Source organism: Aythya fuligula, chromosome 10, assembly GCF_009819795.1.
Source record: "Aythya fuligula isolate bAytFul2 chromosome 10, bAytFul2.pri, whole genome shotgun sequence".
Classification (NCBI taxonomy): Eukaryota; Metazoa; Chordata; class Aves; order Anseriformes; family Anatidae; genus Aythya; species Aythya fuligula.
The window spans coordinates 19,394,968-19,414,424 of record NC_045568.1 but is presented as its reverse complement, the minus strand read 5'-3'; the positions used below and the strand labels follow the sequence as shown (position 1 = coordinate 19,414,424).

Genomic DNA, 19,457 nt, shown 5'->3' with positions numbered 1-19,457 from the left:
TGTAGAAATTTCCTAAGCATTCTGGGATAGTATACAACTTATTGTTCATACCATGGACTTCATTCCCATGGCATATAATTTTGGATCACAAATACAGTGTTTATGGATGACAAAAGAGCTCAGTTTCTGCTCTCTAGAGACTTATTTCAGATAATGTATTTTTCATGCCTATTGGTCAACAGCTCACATCTTCAGCTTAAACATGGTGTCAGAGGATTTGTTCATAGATATAATTTTGTCAGTTCAATTAATCTGGAGTGAGCTCACTTGTTAACTATTTATTTGTTCTGAATGTTTTCTTCTCATTCCTGTTTGTCAAATCATAATTTTACCTGTCAGCAAGAGGAAGACATATAGCTTACTGACTCAAGGATGGATGTATTGTCTTTGTCCCATTGATACATTTCAGGAACTCTTTCAAGCTCTTTGTGCCCTCAAGGACCAGATTTCACTTTATCTCCTTGATTATATACCCCTTTCATACAGCTGTAAACAGTAAGTGAACTGACATTTCCTTTCTGTTCAAGACCTGCGGGCTTTAAATTGATTGATGGGTTTCTCTACCTCTTTGATATACTGCATCTTCTTTATAGATCACAATTTACCTTCTTCTCATGGGAATTTGTCTTATAACTGTTTCTTTAAGAAGAATTGAGGAAACACTGTGCTAGCACAAAGAATACTGCAGCTACTGTGGATATGTAGTCACTCCCACTGAAAACAGGACATTCTTTATCTCAGAACTGCTGATTCTTTCAGTCCAGAGTAAGACAATTTCATAACGCTGCTGTTGATATTTTCCCATTTAATGTACATTTGCTTTTTCAGGGTGAAATTCACAATCATCTTTAGCTAGTTATTATGAAACCGTAGTTCTTGCTCCCAACTCAAAGGATAAGAAGCAGTTTGAATCTGGGTCCCAAACACTCACAAAAGATATTTTTGAACGTGTTGAACTTGCAAGAGTTGGTGGTGGTGGTAGGAAATCTCAAAAGATCATTCTCAAGAGCTTCTTGCTTACAGGAGGTGGAAAAATGGTTAAAAAATGACAATGTTGCAACATAGTGTACATGTGTTGCTCAAAAAAAAAAAAAAGATATTGGAGGTGATAATACAGCCGGGGAGTGATAATACAGGAGGGGTAGATGACTGCTGTACCCTATGCTTAGGGATGTCTTACATGGAAAAAAGTCTGAAGCATGTAGGATGTTACATATAGGCCTCAAATAGCCTTACAGTTGAGCAGCAGTAGTAACAGAAGCAAGACATACCCAAATCAATTTTCCAGAAAACCCGTTTTCCTTCTTCTGAAGCTTTGAGTGGGACCTGAAGACTCTCAGGCACCTTAACCAATTAGACCTCCTTTGTTCAAGAAGCTTACCTCTCCAGAAGTCCCTTCCAAACTAAATTTTTCTATGACTAAGATATCAGGAAGAAGAGAATCAATATTTAAGAACAATACCAATTTTCATGTCAATCTAATGCTACTCATGACAGACCTTGGTACTTTCTTTGCTTGTCACACACAAAGCAATGGCACGTTCTAGTACGTCAAGTAACTGTAGAAAAAAAAAGGCCCCTTAAGAAGTTCAAACCCCAATGTTCCTTTAAAAAAATGAAATCTAAATTTGTTATAAACCTGTACACTTCATTCACAAATAAATTCTAGTGCTAATCAGGCAGGGAAGTGTGTAGGCTTCTTCTCTTGAGCTGTAAGAACCGATCTTTATTCAGATTGCACACAATTTAGTTATTCATCATACCTCCATAGTGCGGTGGAGGACCACAGAGCAGAACCACTCCTTGTCCTTCTCTGACTGACACTGTACTTCTCGTCTTCGTTTCAAAATTTTCAAGATCTTGCAAGAGAAGAAGAAAACAACTGTGTTATGACCTGTCAGATTTATTCCAAACTATAGTCCAATCTATGCTACACTTCTAGATAACTCAAGAGCATATATATTCAATAGTATAATAAAATCTCAGTATGTGAATTGACATACTGTATGGAAAAATAGCTTATCCAGCCTAGTATCTTGTCCTTTGGCAAAATAAATTAAATACCTATTTATAAAGCACTTATACCCCACAAATGAGTTTGTATTACAATCCCCCATTGCAAAGGTAGCATATTAGTTTGTCTTTTTCTAGCATCAGATTTTATTAGTCTTAATCTGCAGGAATAGGGAAAAAAATGTGTTGTTTCCTTTTTTATAGCAATTAAGAGCAGGTGTGCACTTCTATGTACACAAATGATAATTAAACATTATCAGGACTCTCACAGTGTTTCAATGATGATAAAAGTATGTCATATTTTTAATGAGTCTGTTCTGTCCTAAAGCTGTCTGCAGTAACTTGGCATGTTTTAATTGACTCAAATCATTTTTAGCACTGGTTTTAAAGGGGAGAATGAGAATGCTTTCAATAGAAAATTGTGTTATGGCTTAGGGGATCTGTGTAAAATGTTGATGCCTTGTCTCCCATAGGTGATTTTTATGGCTATAATTTTTTATTTATTTTTTACTGAATCTAACATAGTCTTTTTTGCTTTCTCACATTTCACTAAAATGTAGATGTCTTTATAAGTCTCATTTCTTTTAAATAATATTTCAGTTACAAGACATACCATAATATGCTTTAATTATTTTTTGATCCAGTTCTCACATTAATGAGAAAACTTATTACTTTGTCAGAGCACGTTGGGAAATACATTCAAAATATGTTTTAATAAAATAAACAATATCAGCTTCATTTTAGAACTCTTGATATCAGTCTGGTGTGCTGCCTGCCTTAAGCCTGTTTCATTTACCTTGCTACAGATTCTTGTTTCATGCAATTGTTCCACTTTTCATCAGCTGAGCAACTACCTGATCCAGAGTTCAATAGAAAGAAACAGTTCTCGTTGGTCAAAGCAATAATGATTACTACCTGTACAGGCTCAGCTATTTATGTCAATATATCAATTTTCTCCCCCTTAGTTGAACTTTACAGAGCTAATTTTTCTTTTCCTCCTCTTCATCTCCTCTATATTGGTCTCCTATGAAGACATTGTCTACTCAGAGGTGACTGAATTGAATTAGGCAGCTGTAGCACCTCCTCACACTGTCACAGCCACAATAGATGGTACCTGTCGATACACAGGGAAAGTGTTTTAAACTCTGATGTTCTTTTAATTGCCTGCCAGCTAGATCTCTGCCTTGCAGTCTGGATAGTCCGAGAGGGAAAAAAATAATAATAATAATAAAATTATATATATATATATTAGTTTTATTCCATTCTTTAATACTGTTGGGCAGAAGAAGGGGGGTAGATCAATGGTGGATGGATGTAATATGACTTATTAGCCAGAGTTTTGATTCTTATGTAAAAGGTCCTTACTTATCTTATCTATGTGTGGATTTATTACCTGCTCTGAAAATTCAGTCTGAGAAAATTAATCAACTTTCCTTTTTTTCTTTCCTTTTGGTTAAATGGTTTCTAAGAAGGAAAAGCTATATTAAGTAGAAAAAAAAGATTGTAAAAATAAAAAATGTGCAGACCTTTTTATTCAGATTTCAGCAACAAAAATATTCATACTTCCCATTCCTAACACTTTCCTGTCATTGATTTGCTAATACAACACAGATTGTGCAGTTCCTAAGAAAGGAAAAAAAAACGGAGGGGGTGGGAGGGTGGAGGAAGAAAAGGAAGTCCAGTGCCACAGTAGCAAATATTTTCATGACAGTTCAGAATTTGCTATAGAAAGCTTTACAATGAAATTGGGACAGATTCTGGAAAGTAATAAGTAGCTGGTAGCAATTCTTAGTTTAATGTCACAATATGTCATCGTACCATTTTATTCACTTAAGAAACTTTGTCACCTGTCCATGTTCCTCCATTAAAATTATTATTATTATTATTATTATTATTATTATTATTATTATTATTATTATTATTATTATTATTATTATTATTATTATTATTATTATTCCTGGTTTAAATACTGAAAAACTGAAAAACTAGAAGTACTTGATGTCTTATGGGTTGCATTATTTTATAGTTAGTAGGACTATTTTTGATCACACGTGGGAAAAATTTGGGCATTGTCTTTCTAATCTGCACAGTATCAAATTCTGTATGCAGGAGCCTGCTTTCACAGCACATTTATGGCTCAGTTAAACAAAGCAGCTCAGCTTTTCCTAGTGCTGGAGAGATTTTCATCCTGTTGTGCTTACTAGTGAATCACAGGTATAGAAAAATAGATACGGAGGCTGATCATTTAATCTATTCATCTGGTCTATGACAGGTATGAGTGTACATATATCCTTCCTAAGAGATACTTATTTAACCTGTTTTTAAAGACCCCCAGGGACAGACATTTCCTTTAGACAGACCATTCTAGTGCTTGACTCTGGACTTCATACTGCATCTTTAAGCAACTCCCACCTCCTGAGATTTAATAGATCTCAACAGGAATGATCTTTCTTCATTTAAGTGAAGTTGGATTTGATAGATAATTGTATAAAATGAATGTATTAAGTATCTCTTGAATAAAGATTAATTGCATAATAATAATAAAAAATCTCTGAAGGAACAAAACAACATAAAATGAGTAAAATCATTATGGGAATCATTCTTATTTTGTTCTTCATCTATAAGGGACCCTTTTTCAGGCAGGCTACATCTCCCATAAAATACTATGACAACTCATTCAGAAGAGATTCAATAATGAGTAACAGAATTGTCTGTCTTCAGTATGTAGCCCAGGATGATAAACAGAGGAATGGTGTGGACCATCAAGAATAATGTTTCTTTTGGCTGGAAGCAGTCTTTTCTGCCCAAAAGAATTTTGCTTCCATTTTTCCTCCTCAGTGTGTGTCTGTATTTCCAGTGATTAATTGCAACCTAAAATGTGTTAAGTGTAAAAAAGAACTTGAAGATGAATATAAATGTAATAGCTTACTCTGCTCTTGTTACTCTGAATATCTGGCTGCTTCTCAAAACCACATCTTTTTGTCCTGAGAAGGCATTTACACCAACAGAGCAAACCCAGTCCATCCACCCTGTTCCTGTTTCCTGGCATAACTTCATAACATAACATGACATAACCTAATAAAGCATAATGTTGCTTGTCAAAAAGAGTTTCAAAAGATAGCTTAGATCAGGTGTTTGGCACACAGTTAGATTGCTAATATGCATTTAGGAATAGTATGACTATTTAACAGATGGTATATTTGCTAACTTCAGTGTTTCTGCAGAGATCTATAAATAAATTATCACCTAGTTCCTCCATATTTTCCCCTATTCTTTGTCTGTATTTATCCCACTTTATGAGTGTCCTCATGCTGCCCTGCTCTATCAGCTACAAGTTTTAACAAAAAAAAATATTTTCAACATCATAGGTGTTGTCAGATTACTGTTGATACAGCACAATTAATCAGCTGGATGTGATAATGAGGTCATGTAGGCTAAGAAAAATGCACAGGTGAAAAAGTGACTCTTCACAGTGAAGAGTGAAAATGTATGGACTCAGCTGTGTGTGGCAAGAAGTCATCCTCTGCAGCTGGGAACATTTGCAGACCTAAGCAAGAAAGATATGTGCTCAAAGCAAGCAAAACATCTGGTATTTTGTGGAAACTGAATCAGAGAATGACAAGGCTTTCTCTGATGTGAGAATATTTGAGGTGGAGGCGTGCAGCTCCACCTCTGAATGCAGGAATGGGAAGGAGTAATGGGCCAAAGCTTTTTTTCAGCTGGTGTAAGTCCCCTTCAGTGGTGTAAGTACCCCACTGAGGTTGAGGAAATTATGCTGATCTATGCAAACGGAGGGTATGGCTTGCAAGTCTTCGATGTAGGTATTTAATTACAATAAAAACAGAAGGTGGCAAGAGCATCACTTGGGTGAGGATGACCATCACTGTAGCGAGTACTGAGCCGCCAATGAAAGAAGACAAGCAAACATTGATATGGGTGTGGTGTTTACCTGAAGTGATGGATGCTGATCTCTAGAAACATGTACCAATGTTACAGATATACATAAATATTTCTTGTCAAATTACTTCTGTTAATTAATAGGTTCAGAGGTTCAGCCACACCTGAAAAGTATGAGTTTGTTTTTTTTTTTTTAAAGCTTACCACTGACATACACTGAGATTATTGTTGCTTATATAACAAATGTATAACTTTTCTAATTTCTCTCCTCCCTCTGCCCCCCCAGCTATTATCTACACCTTTTGTTTGTTTGTAGGCTTTTGTTTGTTTGTTTGTTTTGTTTTGTTTTTACTTCTAAACATAAAGCTGCCTTAAAAATGTTGGAGGGGTATATTCAACTTGCACAACAGCATGTGTGAAAACATGAACAGTTTTCTGGGATTAAGGAATTACTTTTTAAAAATGAAAATGTACCAACGGAGCAAAAAAAGTAATCATAAGTAACAACTCATTCATTTCAACCTCCTGATCATGTGTTTCAAATTCCTTAATCTGCTCAAGAATAGCTGTAGCATTTCCAAACCAGTTTGCTTTAAGAATGAGCATAGGACATGTCTGCATTACTGAACAGCAAACAAGGAAGCTGGGGTATTTTAATATATGAAATTGTTACAGACAATTAGAGAAAGTCTAATTTGTCACCTTGCATAATTACTAACAGTTCATCTGAATTAATGTAATTTCATGGTTTCTTGAACTTTTGATTTTTTTCATAAATGTTTTGTCATTACATAATCCCAAATATTATAATTGTAATTACTTGTTATTGAAATGTGCAATGAATGCGAAGGCACTAGATGTAAGAGCACTTTAGAAATTAGCTATGCTCCTGAGGACAAATCAATAAACCTCTTCAAATTTCTGTGGGGCTATGTCAAATTGTGATATATCGCATTTGCTCCTGTTTCTTTTGCTTCTCTGATTGAATATGATATATTGCAATATGATCAGTGTTACTGGATGTGATATATCACAACAGAAATTCTCTTGCAGCACAATGTGATAAAAAATACAACCTCAGCAGTTTTTAAAAGCAGCTCATTGTTATGATTTGCTATGAGCATTTCTAACACCTGTGTTATGGGCTGACAATTAGTTACCTTCACTTTCACTTGTCTGTAATGAATTAAGGGATCCTTTGGTAGTTCTTGGCTCGAACTCCATGCCTGATTGAGGGGTATAAGGTGTGCTACAGATACAAATAGAAACACTAGATCCTAATTGGATCCTTTAAATTATCTACAAATTCTAGGATTTTTTCCTTTTAAGTACGTTCATTTAAAACAGTTTTAGATACAGACTGTGCACATGGCTAACAGTTTGTGATTGTCTGTTTCAGATCACCGTGGAAGACCCCCTGTGAATCCAGCCATGTCTCTTGTCTCTACTCAGTATTGTACTGAACTGCTTGTTAGGAGATTAGTATAAATCTCTTTTAGCTTGGTTACCAATAAGGTGTGCTATGGAAATATATTTCTCCAAATACCTCCCAAAGGAATGGCTAATCTCACTTTCTTCAACTTTCCTTAGTAAGTAAACTCTTTTGTCAGCTTTCAGAACTGTACCAAACTTGCTAAACAAATCCTCTAACAGTTCCTTTGTCTTGATAATAGTGTCAATACTATTAATCATTTCCCTTTACCATCTAATCTCAATTTTTAAAACGTTCTAATTGATTTTCTATGAATTCAATTCTAAGATTAAGAGCGGTGTTATCTCTAATTAAGGTGTCTGAAAGCTGCTTAGCATTTCCCATTTCCTGGTTTTTAAATACTTTCATTTTCCACTAAACACCTAACAAGTTCTTGTGCCCCTTCCCTGTTTGACATGTGCATCAGCCTCTGCTTTGCTAGTAGCATCTCAGGGGCTGTAGGACTTGAAGGTATTTCAGTTTTGTGAGCCTTGTGGACACTTGAATGTCTCCTTTGACCAGGAAAGGTTAAAAATCAGCTGTGCTTCTCGTTTTGTTCTAGTGGAGTACCTGTAGTGAACACTGCATCCTATCCTGGTTAAAAGAGAAAGTTGTCCTCTCCTTTCCCCCAAAGGAGGTCAGGAGAGCCTGGCTTCCCTGACAGAGCCTGCAAAACCCCAAACGAAATGCACAAAATCCATGTCTTGTCCTTTTCCAAAGCTGCATAATCAACTAAAGACCTTCATCAGGGCTCCTTTATTTAGTTAAATTGCTTCGGAGCTTCTAAGGGGAGCTGACCTGTAATTTACACATTAGGATGCACGCTGTCCCCAGGTCTTCAGTTCAGCTTAAATGGTATGAATAGCCAATCCAGGCACTAATTTTCAAGGTGGAGAACAATAATTTCTGCCACGGCCTGATTGTCTTTTTCAATTAAAGAGTGAAAATGCCCTTTACAAAGTAATATCAAGCTTCTCTAGAGGAAAAAATGGAAGGTCACAATTAAATTAAAGAGAGGCGAGGTGGAATCCTGACTTGGTTTTTGTTCGTGTACCAAGAAACCAGTGCAAAGAAACATATGCTATGAAGTTGTATTGCTGGTCTACATCTGTTTTTTGTTATTCTTCCCCTCTTAGAGAGTTAGCAGCATAAAATATTAAAGATTTGTTTTGAACTGAACGCAGGAATTGCACCAAGCATTAAGTGTTAATGCAGCCTTAGGGTTCTTAGCCTAAACTCCATCTGCAGACCAGAGGCAGATCTGAGGATCTGACCCTCTTAAAGGGAGGGGGACAAAAGAAATACATTTTTAATATTTTATTCCTGAACAGTTTACTCACTTGTCACGGCAGAGTTCATTTGTCACCTGTCATCACAGAGTCACTTCACCGTCTGCATGAGTTTTCTCCAGATTGGAGTGTTCTTAAAAGCAGATTTCTCTCTCCTGTCTGAATTTCACAGGCCAGATTTATCCCTACCAGAGCTGCACGGATTTGACTGATTTACCCTGGAGATGGCCTTGGTCAAACCACCTCTTGGCAGAGGTGCTAATTCTTATCCAAAATTGGCTTCTTTTATTTGTGCTTGCCCCTGCTCCCATACAGACCTGGTTTCAACTCGTTACCTTGCCCATTCCCTTGGGCCAGCACCAAGCTCCAAGCCTGCGGGGAGTCCTAGGGTCCTGCTGGGTGCTTCCACCCTAGCACCCCACAGTCCTGCTTCGGGATTTTCATATATTTTGTAACATTTCTAATAGCAAGATAAAAATCTATGTTCATAATACATACAATAAGAAAAAAATGGCAAGAAAGAGGGCTTTATGCACTGCTGAAAGAGTGTGACAAGCATGCCCATTCATACTTCAGCCCTTCCCAAATTCCTGCCCAGCCCCTCAGAGACCTTGATCCAGCACAGAATTACTTCTTGCAGAATTACTTTGGGTCCCAGATTTACTTTGCTGTCCCCAAACAGCACTGCTTTATCTTGATCATTCCTGCTGCAAAGACCTCCTCTGAACAGGAATTTCAAGATTTACCTGAGTGGTTGATGTAAAGGATATTTGAATGTGAGAATGTGAACCTTCTAAGTGGGTTTTCAGGTGTGGTATACATTATTATTATTATTTTTTTTTTCCCAGTAGCATTTAGAAATGAAGATTTACAGCTCAGTGCTTTCTCAGTACCAGATGTAGTTTGTCTATTGAGCAAGGTGTCCGTGGCCTTATTCCTTCACACCATGTAAAGTACCGGTGATACAGACTGTTCCCTCTCCTTGAGCACAAGCTACAGAATAGAGAAGTTTGCCTTATGCCTTAAAGTTTTTGAGCTAAACAGGATCAACATTCACTGCAAAAATGAATTCACAGAACAAAAATAAATTAATTTAATTACTTTTCATTCAAAGGAGTGAGTCATTTATTCCAAATAATTAAACTCATTTTGTTTTTTTCCCTCACAAGTTTCCATCTCTAATTTTTATTTATTTGTTTATTTTTGTCAGACCAAAGAATAAGGAAGCTGATGTGCATGTTAAGGACGTTTCATTCAATAACTTATTGAAATTTAAGTCATATTGTCTTTCATGAAAGTATGGCAGATAAAAAGAAAATCACCTAGACTGAAACTACACCTAGTTTTATCCTTCAAAAATATTAAGTTTTATGAATCAGAATCTAGCAGCTTTGAGACCTGTAGATGCTTTGTTACCTACCATATCTCAATCACATATATTGCTTTTCCAATACAACTTGCAGAGTGTTGATTTAGGATAAAAACTTTTATAGGAACTACAGAATAGTAATATAACTAAAAGATAATCTTCAAATACTTATGCATTCCCTATTACTACTTTATCTGACTATCTTACTACCTGCGATGCCCCTGACAACATCTCTGTAATGTATGTCTCCATTTTATAGATGAAGAATTCTTGCCTGAAAAGAGTGAAAGCCTGGTATAGTCTAAGCATAACAGCTTAAGCAACTAAAAATTCGACACTAGTGCAACTCAACCTGATGGAATGAAAGAGCTTTAACAAAGTGCGCAGATACAGCATAGCCTTGAACTGGCTTGAACCATTTTATGGTGGTTAAATTCTCGGAGAGAGAAAAAAAAAAAAGAGCGTGGGTCTCTGGTGCTGCTTGGTCTAGTGTGACATTAAATAAAAGCATAATGTTGCAGCCATCAGGTCTAGTTCATATGCTTAACCAGAAAGAGAAGGCTGTGACTGCATTTGATGTCGATTCTCATTAGATAAGATCTGAGAATGGAGAGGACTCAAACTTTTAGGGAATGATGGAGAAAATAAAACCCCTTTATAGAATCATGGAATAGTTTGTGTTGGAAGGGAACTTAAAGATCACCTAATTCTAACCCCCTGTCATGCCTGTTATGTAGACATAGCCATATCTTCTGGGTTTAAGATTTCAAGCTGTTCTTTCTGTCTTCAGGAACATCTGGATGTTTGCATAATCCTATTCTTGTAGTAGCTTTAAAATAGAAATGCTATTGTCATGCTGCCTCGTACTGTCAGCAAGCGGTGGAACCTGTCCAAGGTTCCTGCTTCATCACTGCTGGATGCTGGTTGATGGCTCCCACTTTTCTTTGAGCCTGTGAGAGTTTGTGTGTGCACAGACTTCTGTGAAGAAGTAAATAGTAGAAATTTCAACAGGCAGACAAACAGATGAGTTGAACATAGTGAGCTCTTGCATCATTGTGGTCTCTGTGCAAGTAAGCTGCACCACTTAGAGTAGATTCCCTGTAAATATTTTACTTCAAGAAGCCTTGAAGGAAACACAATGCCTAAATTCAAGGTGGCTGACACTTTACAGCAAAGCAGGATCTCATAATGTTTTTTTCCTAATTTTGTGCAGAAGAATTGTGAAGGTGTGTGGTGGGATGCGGATGGAGGGAAGAAAATAAAAAAATAAAAAGCCTGAGGCTTCCAGGTCTGCTCCAGGGAGAGCATCCATTAAGGCTCTTGATGTAGACCATGGGGAGCTGCTGGAAAGTGCTGGAGCACTAGCAGAATGTGTCCATAGCAATCAGAGCTGATAAATGAAAGTTCAGTATCTTTTTACTCCAGGCTGAGCTCTGACAAAATATGGGCTTTATTTCCAAGTAGTAAACTGAATTATTGATATATTTGCTATAATTCATTTTATTCAGAAACTTGCACTCAACCTGCCCATATGCAGAGAGAGGTAGGTGCTGTTGCTGCAGCTATGTTGGATTGTTTAACTGTGGTAAAGAGCTCAGAAGGTAATTTTGATCTCTAAGCCTATTTAGTGACACAAGAAGAGGTGACAATAGCATTTCCATCCTCCAGACAAGTTGCATTTTGTTCTCACTGGCTCACAGAAAGACACAGGCTGCAAGGTGTTGCCAAGATCATCAGGAGGGCTGCACAGGGCCTGCGCTCTTCTCTGCCTGATACTCCACACATCTATCTGCAAGTTGTGATGTGCTTCTGCATTATGTGTAAGGAAACCCTCTCAGGAAAGAAGGTAGGCTTAAACTATTACATTGTAATTGTAGGCTATTAAATTAAAGCAGGTCTGTGACTTTAAGTGAGGTGTCCCTATAGAGAATAAGGGAACACACTCCGTCAGGGAAAACTTGCTCTTCAGTTAGCAGTTTGCCATCCCTGCATCATTTGTCAGTACTAAATTGAGAAGCTTCCCTTTTGGAAAAGACAGAAGTTGCAGTGTTCACTCTTTCAATACAAGCTGCTAGCCAGCCTGCTCGGTATGCTGGCCTGCATGCAGTGATGAATTAACAATCAGTTTAAAGACCGAGAGAACTTTACTCAAGGTGGTAGTTACAACATCTTGCACACCTTTTAATCAAATACAATTGTTACAGGGGGATTTCTGGACACACGCAATGCCACAATACAACCAATGCAGAAGAGTATGTGCCATTTAGACTAAAATTCATGCTTGCCCAGACTTTGCAAATTCAGACTATCTGATCTGATTTAAGTGTATTGATTCTTCCATTTTCTGTTTCAAAGCATATGCTACAAGTAAAAAGGGTTATGACATTTTGAGGCATGCTGTATTGCTTTGTGATGTTTGTGTAATTTGTGTGCAGTCAAAGGTAAATAACATGATGAAGTAATCAGATGAAAAGTGGGCTTTCATGGTAGCTGAGCATCTCGCAGACAGTCACTCTAAAAGGGCTTTGCAAATGCCCCTGACTGTCATGATCTAGTAAAGACTAAATGGACTTGATTGCTTTTAATCTTTCTTCTAAAATGGTTAAATGCTAACGATGGATTATTATTTTTCTTTTCAGAATGGAATAACTCTGTCCAGGAGGAATTATTGCCTCTTCAAGTTGTTATTTCAGCAAAACCATGTCTTTTGTCTATCTGACAAAAAGCACTTGAGAGAACTTGGGAACTTCAGATTTCTTCCAAGTGCTCCAGCACCATCAGTCTTACGCACACTGTTCTGAGCACCTTGTCACTTGACAAGAGGAGAGAGGTTGTACATGTTTCAAAAATGCCACTGTGAAAAAACACCAAGCAGAAATCCCTCCCCAATGGAGACTATGAGAATATGGTTGCAGCCCAAAAATGCCAAGGAAAAATCCTTCCTTGTGGTTAGCCTGTAACACTGTGGAAAACTTTTAAATAAAAGTGGTCTCATGTCCTGTGTGGTTCAGAACAAATTAACTAATTCTATTAATGAATTTAATTTGTTATCATTGTTTCTCAGAATCCATTAAGGGGACCCAAGATCTGAGAAGCTGCAACCACGACAGCTGACAACCAATAAAGGTAGAACAGTTGGGCTAAGAATCTCATTTAAGATCCCCAGCCACCAAAATATTTTCAATAAATACTCAATTGTCTGGGGTTGTGCCTGGAATAGTTATGGATTAGGTTCACATACTATTCTTTTTCATGGTGGAGTACTTTTTTTTTTTTTTTTTTTTTTTTCCAGTTTGTTTAATTGCACTTCTTATTGCTGCTATGTATTTGTTAATGTCTCTAGTTAATGTCTCTACTATAGACATGTATGAGAACTACAAGAGTTAGTAACCAGCCTGGACAGTCTGTTTTACTGCAGCTAGTTATCGGGATTTCCCTCAAGACCCATTGTTTACATACAGTTACTTTTACTTAAAACTGATTAAATAATTAAAACAAATCCCTTGTGTGCCCGGGATAGTGTTCTGTCTGAAGCAGTATTTAAGCAGTTTTCTATAACAGCTTTTTTTTTGTTTGTTTGTCTTTTTTTAAGGCATGAAATGCTATTTAGATGATCTGCATTAATAAAAATAGATTTATGCAGAAAACCTCATCAAAATGCATGTATATACATCTTGGTGTCATGGAATAGGAGAAATCCCAGTTTTATGTATCCAAATGCTGCTTTAAACCTGATTTATTTATTTTTCTTCCATGAGTTTTGAATGCAGCTGTGATCCTGCTGTCTCTGCCTCTGGCCCAGAGCCACTGTGTTCGTGTCTGGTGACGTGGGGAGTTGTTTTTGACCTTTCTTCTACGTAGAGTTTTAGGACTGCCATGGGTTAGTGCTGTTGATAACAAACGTAGAGATGGGGGAAGCATTGTGTGGGTGCTGGGCTGTGACTTGGGAGCAAAGCTCAGTGGTCATGCCTGGGGGAGGACCCCACTTCTGTGACAGGCTCTGGCTTCACCAGCTGGGATCTGACACCACTGCTTTTTACCCAGGCTGAAGATCCAGATCAGCAGCTCAAGTTCTTGCAGAACACGTGTTAGCTTTTCAAAATGTACTGCTTGCTGAGTAGCCAGAGACGCACAGAATTTATAGGGAGCTTTCAACTTTATTTATGACAAAACAAACCTTCACCGGGAAGTACGAATAACATAGGGCTGCCATCCTATGTTTCCTGCTAATGCATTTTATGTGCTCTTGCTCTGCTCCCTCTCTCACTGATGCTGTCTCTCATTTTCAGCCTGTAGCTTTAATAATCTATGCCACATCCTTCTGTACAATATTCCTCCTGCAGCTTTCATTTGACAGCTCTGTTTTTAATAGAGGATAAGCATGAAACTCCAGCAGAATCTGAAGACATATTTCTAATCTCATACAGCATTTATTTTGCTACTCGGAGAACTCACTATCTTGAACAAAGGAAAAAGTATTTTTCACATATTGAGATGTACGGTAGGTTTTCATAGGTATAATTAATTCAAATTCCAACTCAAAGTTACCCTGTAGTAAGAAGACAAATACACATGCACCCTGTTACTCAGATAATAGGCTTGATTCAATTATTTATCACAGTGACTGCAATAACATGCCAAGCCTATTCAAAGAAGAGTCCCATTTTGTTAGGTATTGAATGGAAGTGTCATAACCTCAACATGCCTGCCTGCCTGGATTTTAAGATATAGCTTGAAGTATGGGGTTAAAGTAGTAAATTAGGTGGCAACATGAAAATAAGAAACAATAAAATGTTAACTGTGAAATAACTGTTTCAGGGTAATTTGTTCCATTGTCCTTATCAGGTCATTATAGAATTTCCCATGCACTGTGCTTTTTTTTTTTTTTTTTTTTTTTTTTTTTTTTTTTTTTTTTTTCTGGTAAGACAAGTTAAGACTCATAGTTTCACAGTAATACCATTGAGCTGAAGCATTTTCCTTTGGATTTTTGTTTGCAAATGCAAATGACAAGTTTCAATTTGTCTGTCCTGTCTCTTTTATATAGGAAAGGATGTAAACTCATGTCACTGGCAATGGAAAAATAATACACTTTTTGTAAAATGGAATATATTTACCACTATATGGTTGCTGTTAAGAGCTAAAGGATTAAAGCAAGATGATAGCTATAGGTTTTTCTGTTGTTGTGGACAAATGAGACTTGACGTTATTGTGAACTGTTCGCTGCAGTAACTTTAGGAAGTGTCTTTGTGGGGATGTGAAGCCTAAGTAAAGGAACTGTTTGATATTTAGCCTGTTTTGATTGTTCTATATTGGCATGAGACATTGAGCTATTAGGGAGTTAAGTGTTTCAGATGGAATACTTTACCAGCACAAAGTATTGAAGACCTAGCTTTAACATCTGAAAATACTTAATGCCATTGACAAAGTCCATTTTCTGGCAAACAGTTTCTGTAGTTGCTAAGAGTCATCAACTGAATGACATTGGAATATGCTTTGCCTCAGGATGGCCAGAAATCATACGTGATTTCTTTCAGATTTCATGTCTTAGTGGAGATCCCTGTCCACAGGGATCTGGCTGTTGCCAGAAGGCCTTGGAGAACCTCCTTGCTCTCCATGGAAAGATGCACCCCCGTGTTTAGAGCCTTAATAACCTCAGTCTCACAAAGCTTTTTAAAGGCTGTAAATCTGCTGGTCCAACTGTACAAAAATAATAAATAAATAAATAAAAATAATTTAAAAAGCTTGATTAGTTTCTCTTTGGAAAAAAAAAAAAAAAAGGCTATCAGGTATGCATTTGTGGCTGTACAGGCAAACACGAACCAGCATCCTGACAGAGGAATGTCCACACCACTGAGGCTTTCCCATGTAACCTTTCTTTCCCTTCTTTTACTCTTTCAGCTTTCTCCAAACCTTTATCCTTACAGAGTTAAAAGAAGACAATTTTCCATAATTTTCCATTTATGAACCACTTATAGGCAGAAGTAAACACGCGTGAACCATGGGAAGGAAGGGAAATTAGGTATTACTCAAAGGACTGCTGGCTAGAAGAGCTGTTTATGACCCTAAGAGCTGGTGCACCTTGGTTGTTCTCTCTTGGCTGGGAGAGATATGAGTGGTAAACCAAAGTGCTTCCAGGATCTTGAGTCAGGGTTAGACTTGTTCAGAAAAAGATGAAATTATAGAGTAATCTGACATGCTGAACAATCACTGGAGCTTTTTCATCTTCTGTCTTTCACAGATAATCCTTTAAAAATTTTTGCTTTTACTTTTCTTATACCTCCTTTGAGTCTTCATTTGAAGGTGTTCCTTTTCTATTAAGTCTTTTCCCGAATCCCATCTTGGCCTATTTTGCTTCCTTGTGGATTACAGATTCCACAGATAATTATGAGTCCATCTATTCTTGCTTCTTTCTAAAATGGCATTTGTTCTTTAACTGAATATTTTTTTTATCTCCAAGTCCTGAAAAAAAAATCCCATATAGAAAAAGTGGCTTGCAGAAATGTTTCAGAAAAAGTGAAAAAATAATTAATCAAAATTTTAGTTTCCATTTGACCCGCTCCTGGGAATCAAACACTCTTTGAGAAATTCAGAATAAAACATTATTAAATGAGATACTAGTGATATACCATTTGATCTGCTCCACTAAAAGAGAGTCTGTGAACCATTGTGACCTCTAATGTCTCCTTTGTATAACCCCTGTGACATGAGATTTGCTATGAGAAATGGAACAAGATTAATAATTAATACATTTGCTGGTGTCTGAAATAGCGACACAAGGTTGGCTTTAGACATATGTTTTATTAATGAGGTTGAAAACAATTGCTTTCTCCCAGCAACAGACAGCTCAGACTTTTATATCAAAGAAAATGGAATGGAAATAACACTTTTTTTTTTTTTTTTTTTTTTTTTTAAGTGGTAGGTCTCTTCTCTTCTCTTCTCTTCTCTTCTCTTCTCTTCTCTTCTCTTCTCTTCTCTTCTCTTCTCTTCTCTTCTCTTCTCTTCTCTTCTCTTCTCTTCTCTTCTCTTCTCTTCTCTTTTTTATTTATTTTTGTTTGTTTGTTTCCTCAGGACATCCACACAACTCAGTTACCACATACAAATATTGTGAAGAAGGTTGTGAAGCTGTGAATAAGTGAAATGGAGAGCAAACCTAAAACAAGATTTAAACTGGCTCAAGACAACAAATGGGCTTTATCCAATTGAGCTGAAATACAAAACACTTTAGAGCCATAGAAGCATCATTTTGCACTCTGTAAGGAAAGAGACTGTTTTTTGCTCTGTTAATGTAACAAAATGTCAATGTGGCGATTGGAGGTACAAAACTTTTATGACCCTGCTGGATATTATTATGTTATAGAAAATGGAAAGACTAATTTTTTGACATGTTCCTTCCCACAATTGTAACTACCTGCTATGTAGCAAAGAAAACACTGTCTTAAAAAGAAACACCTTTATTAAGTGAAAATAATTACATTCACCTTCCTTTACCTTTCAGTTTTCAGAAAGTTATTCCTGTTCCTGAGGGCTAGCAATTTTCAGATGTCTGGTTATTTTATTAATATTTACTAGATTTTTTTTATATTTTTTAAGAAAAAAAAAAAAAAAAAAAGCACTGCTGAAGTTAGCCAAACCTTTTGAACAGAATCTTTAATGGTGCTTTAATTATTCAGTATATTACCATTCATTTGCAGAATTAATCAGAAAATAATGTACTAATAAATATGATCTTCCCAACTTACATGCAAATTGAAGCTTTGCCTTCCTGCTCAGAATTGTTCCAAATGAATTTGTGGCCAAACACTGGTATGTTCCCATATCCTGTTTTTTATGTGGGTTATTGATTGCCAAGCTGCCTCCAACCAACCTGTAGTGATAACTCATGGTAAGATCAATATCTGTGCCATTTTGCTTCCACCTTTGAGGGGAAAAAAATCAAATTATGCTTATAATTTACAGATCCTATTCATATTTATCTTAAGTAGCGTGCTGTAACATACCTGTAACGATAAAAATGTAGTTAAATATCACAAAATTATATCATTTTTCACACAAGATTGCTTCTTATATCAATTTTGATGATATCACTAATTCTGTTCTTTGAAAAATCTTTACTGCTTTTATGCTAGTCACCAGTGTTCACCAAATGTCTAGAAAAAGTAATTATAACTTATTCATACAAACTAAGTTATCCATCCAACTGGGATTACAGCATATTTCTTGACTGAAGCTACCTTATTTTTTTTATAATATAGATGGTATCCAAATGTGTTTTACAGTCCTTACAAATGATGTCAGAAATTTAGTTACAGAAATGATGTGGCAATATAAACCAAGAAGGATTATACTTCAAAGGACAGAAGAAAGCAGGGAAAGAAGTTTTTTGTACAGCAATTTTAAGCCTGATAGTTTAATGATGAAAATGCTGCCTTTTTAAAGCATGATTTGTCTCTGTTAGTCTGTTAGGTAGAAAACAGATTGTATCTGCAGCATTACACAGCTATTTACAAATGTCAAAATAAAGTTTCTATTTCAAAGAAAATAATTATTATCTGTTTTGATTAGGAAAATTTTGTGGCTTTACCTTTAGTCACATAAGGGTGGAATTTTCATTGCCCACATGAGGCCCAAAGGAAAAACGAAGGTCTTCAGACACTGACATCTACAAGCTTTGGGCATGTTTATGCCACAAATTACACTGCTAGAAATCGTAAAACTACATAACCAAGATTTTTTTTTTCTTCTCCTAATTTCATACCATCACCATCTCTTCAGCCTGTATAATTTCTTCTGTTGACCTAAATGAGCATGATGCTGATGAGTCCTCTAAAGAGGAGAATTGTCTCCATGTTAGCTAACTGAAGGATCATAGTATTATATATATATAAAAAAAAAAAAAATGAATTTCTTCTTATATGTAGAGATGAACTATGAACTTACTGACAGGGTTGGAAGTGTAGCAGACTACTTTGAACAGATAAAAACTCGAGGCAAACTTGCACCATAACTACAGTCCTGGAAGATTGGACCTGGATATACAGCACAATGCTTTTTACTTCTGACACCCTGAGACATTTCTCTTACATGGTCAGAAGGAGATTTTCAAATAGTGCTGTGAAATGCAACTCCGTGTTCCAAGGGAAATCTTGACAAATTTGTACAGAGGAAACAAAGATCCTGACCTTTTAAGGGATGCTTGTTTTCAAGGATGAAAAATGACTGATTAAAATATGAAATCAATTGAATTCTGTGAACAAATTCTAGTAAGATTAAATAATTTATCTGGTTTAGCTAATCTCTGCCTCCTTTTTCATGAATGCATTAACATTAAGAAATTTAGAAGCAGCAGTAGACCATCGCTAATTCTCCCTTCCTACCCATTGCAGCTGATTTTTGACCTTTGTGCACCTCAGTTCTATTC

The 19,457-nt window shown here is 36.5% G+C and overlaps 1 protein-coding gene across 3 annotated transcripts in view; it reads right to left on the bottom strand.

Moving 5' to 3' along the window:
* Window positions 1–19,457, bottom strand: part of LOC116492857 (contactin-6-like) — a 142,107-nt gene that overhangs the window by 61,066 nt on the left and 61,584 nt on the right. For 2 of the 3 annotated variants that reach the window (XM_032193797.1, XM_032193798.1), the window contains 2 exons: window positions 17,779–17,954; window positions 1,764–1,859 (listed from right to left, as the gene is read on the bottom strand). In XM_032193797.1, the coding sequence (XP_032049688.1) occupies window positions 1,764–1,859; window positions 17,779–17,954 (272 nt within the window). The remainder of the gene's footprint in view (window positions 1–1,763; window positions 1,860–17,778; window positions 17,955–19,457) is intronic. The other variant, XM_032193799.1, reaches the window with a different exon arrangement.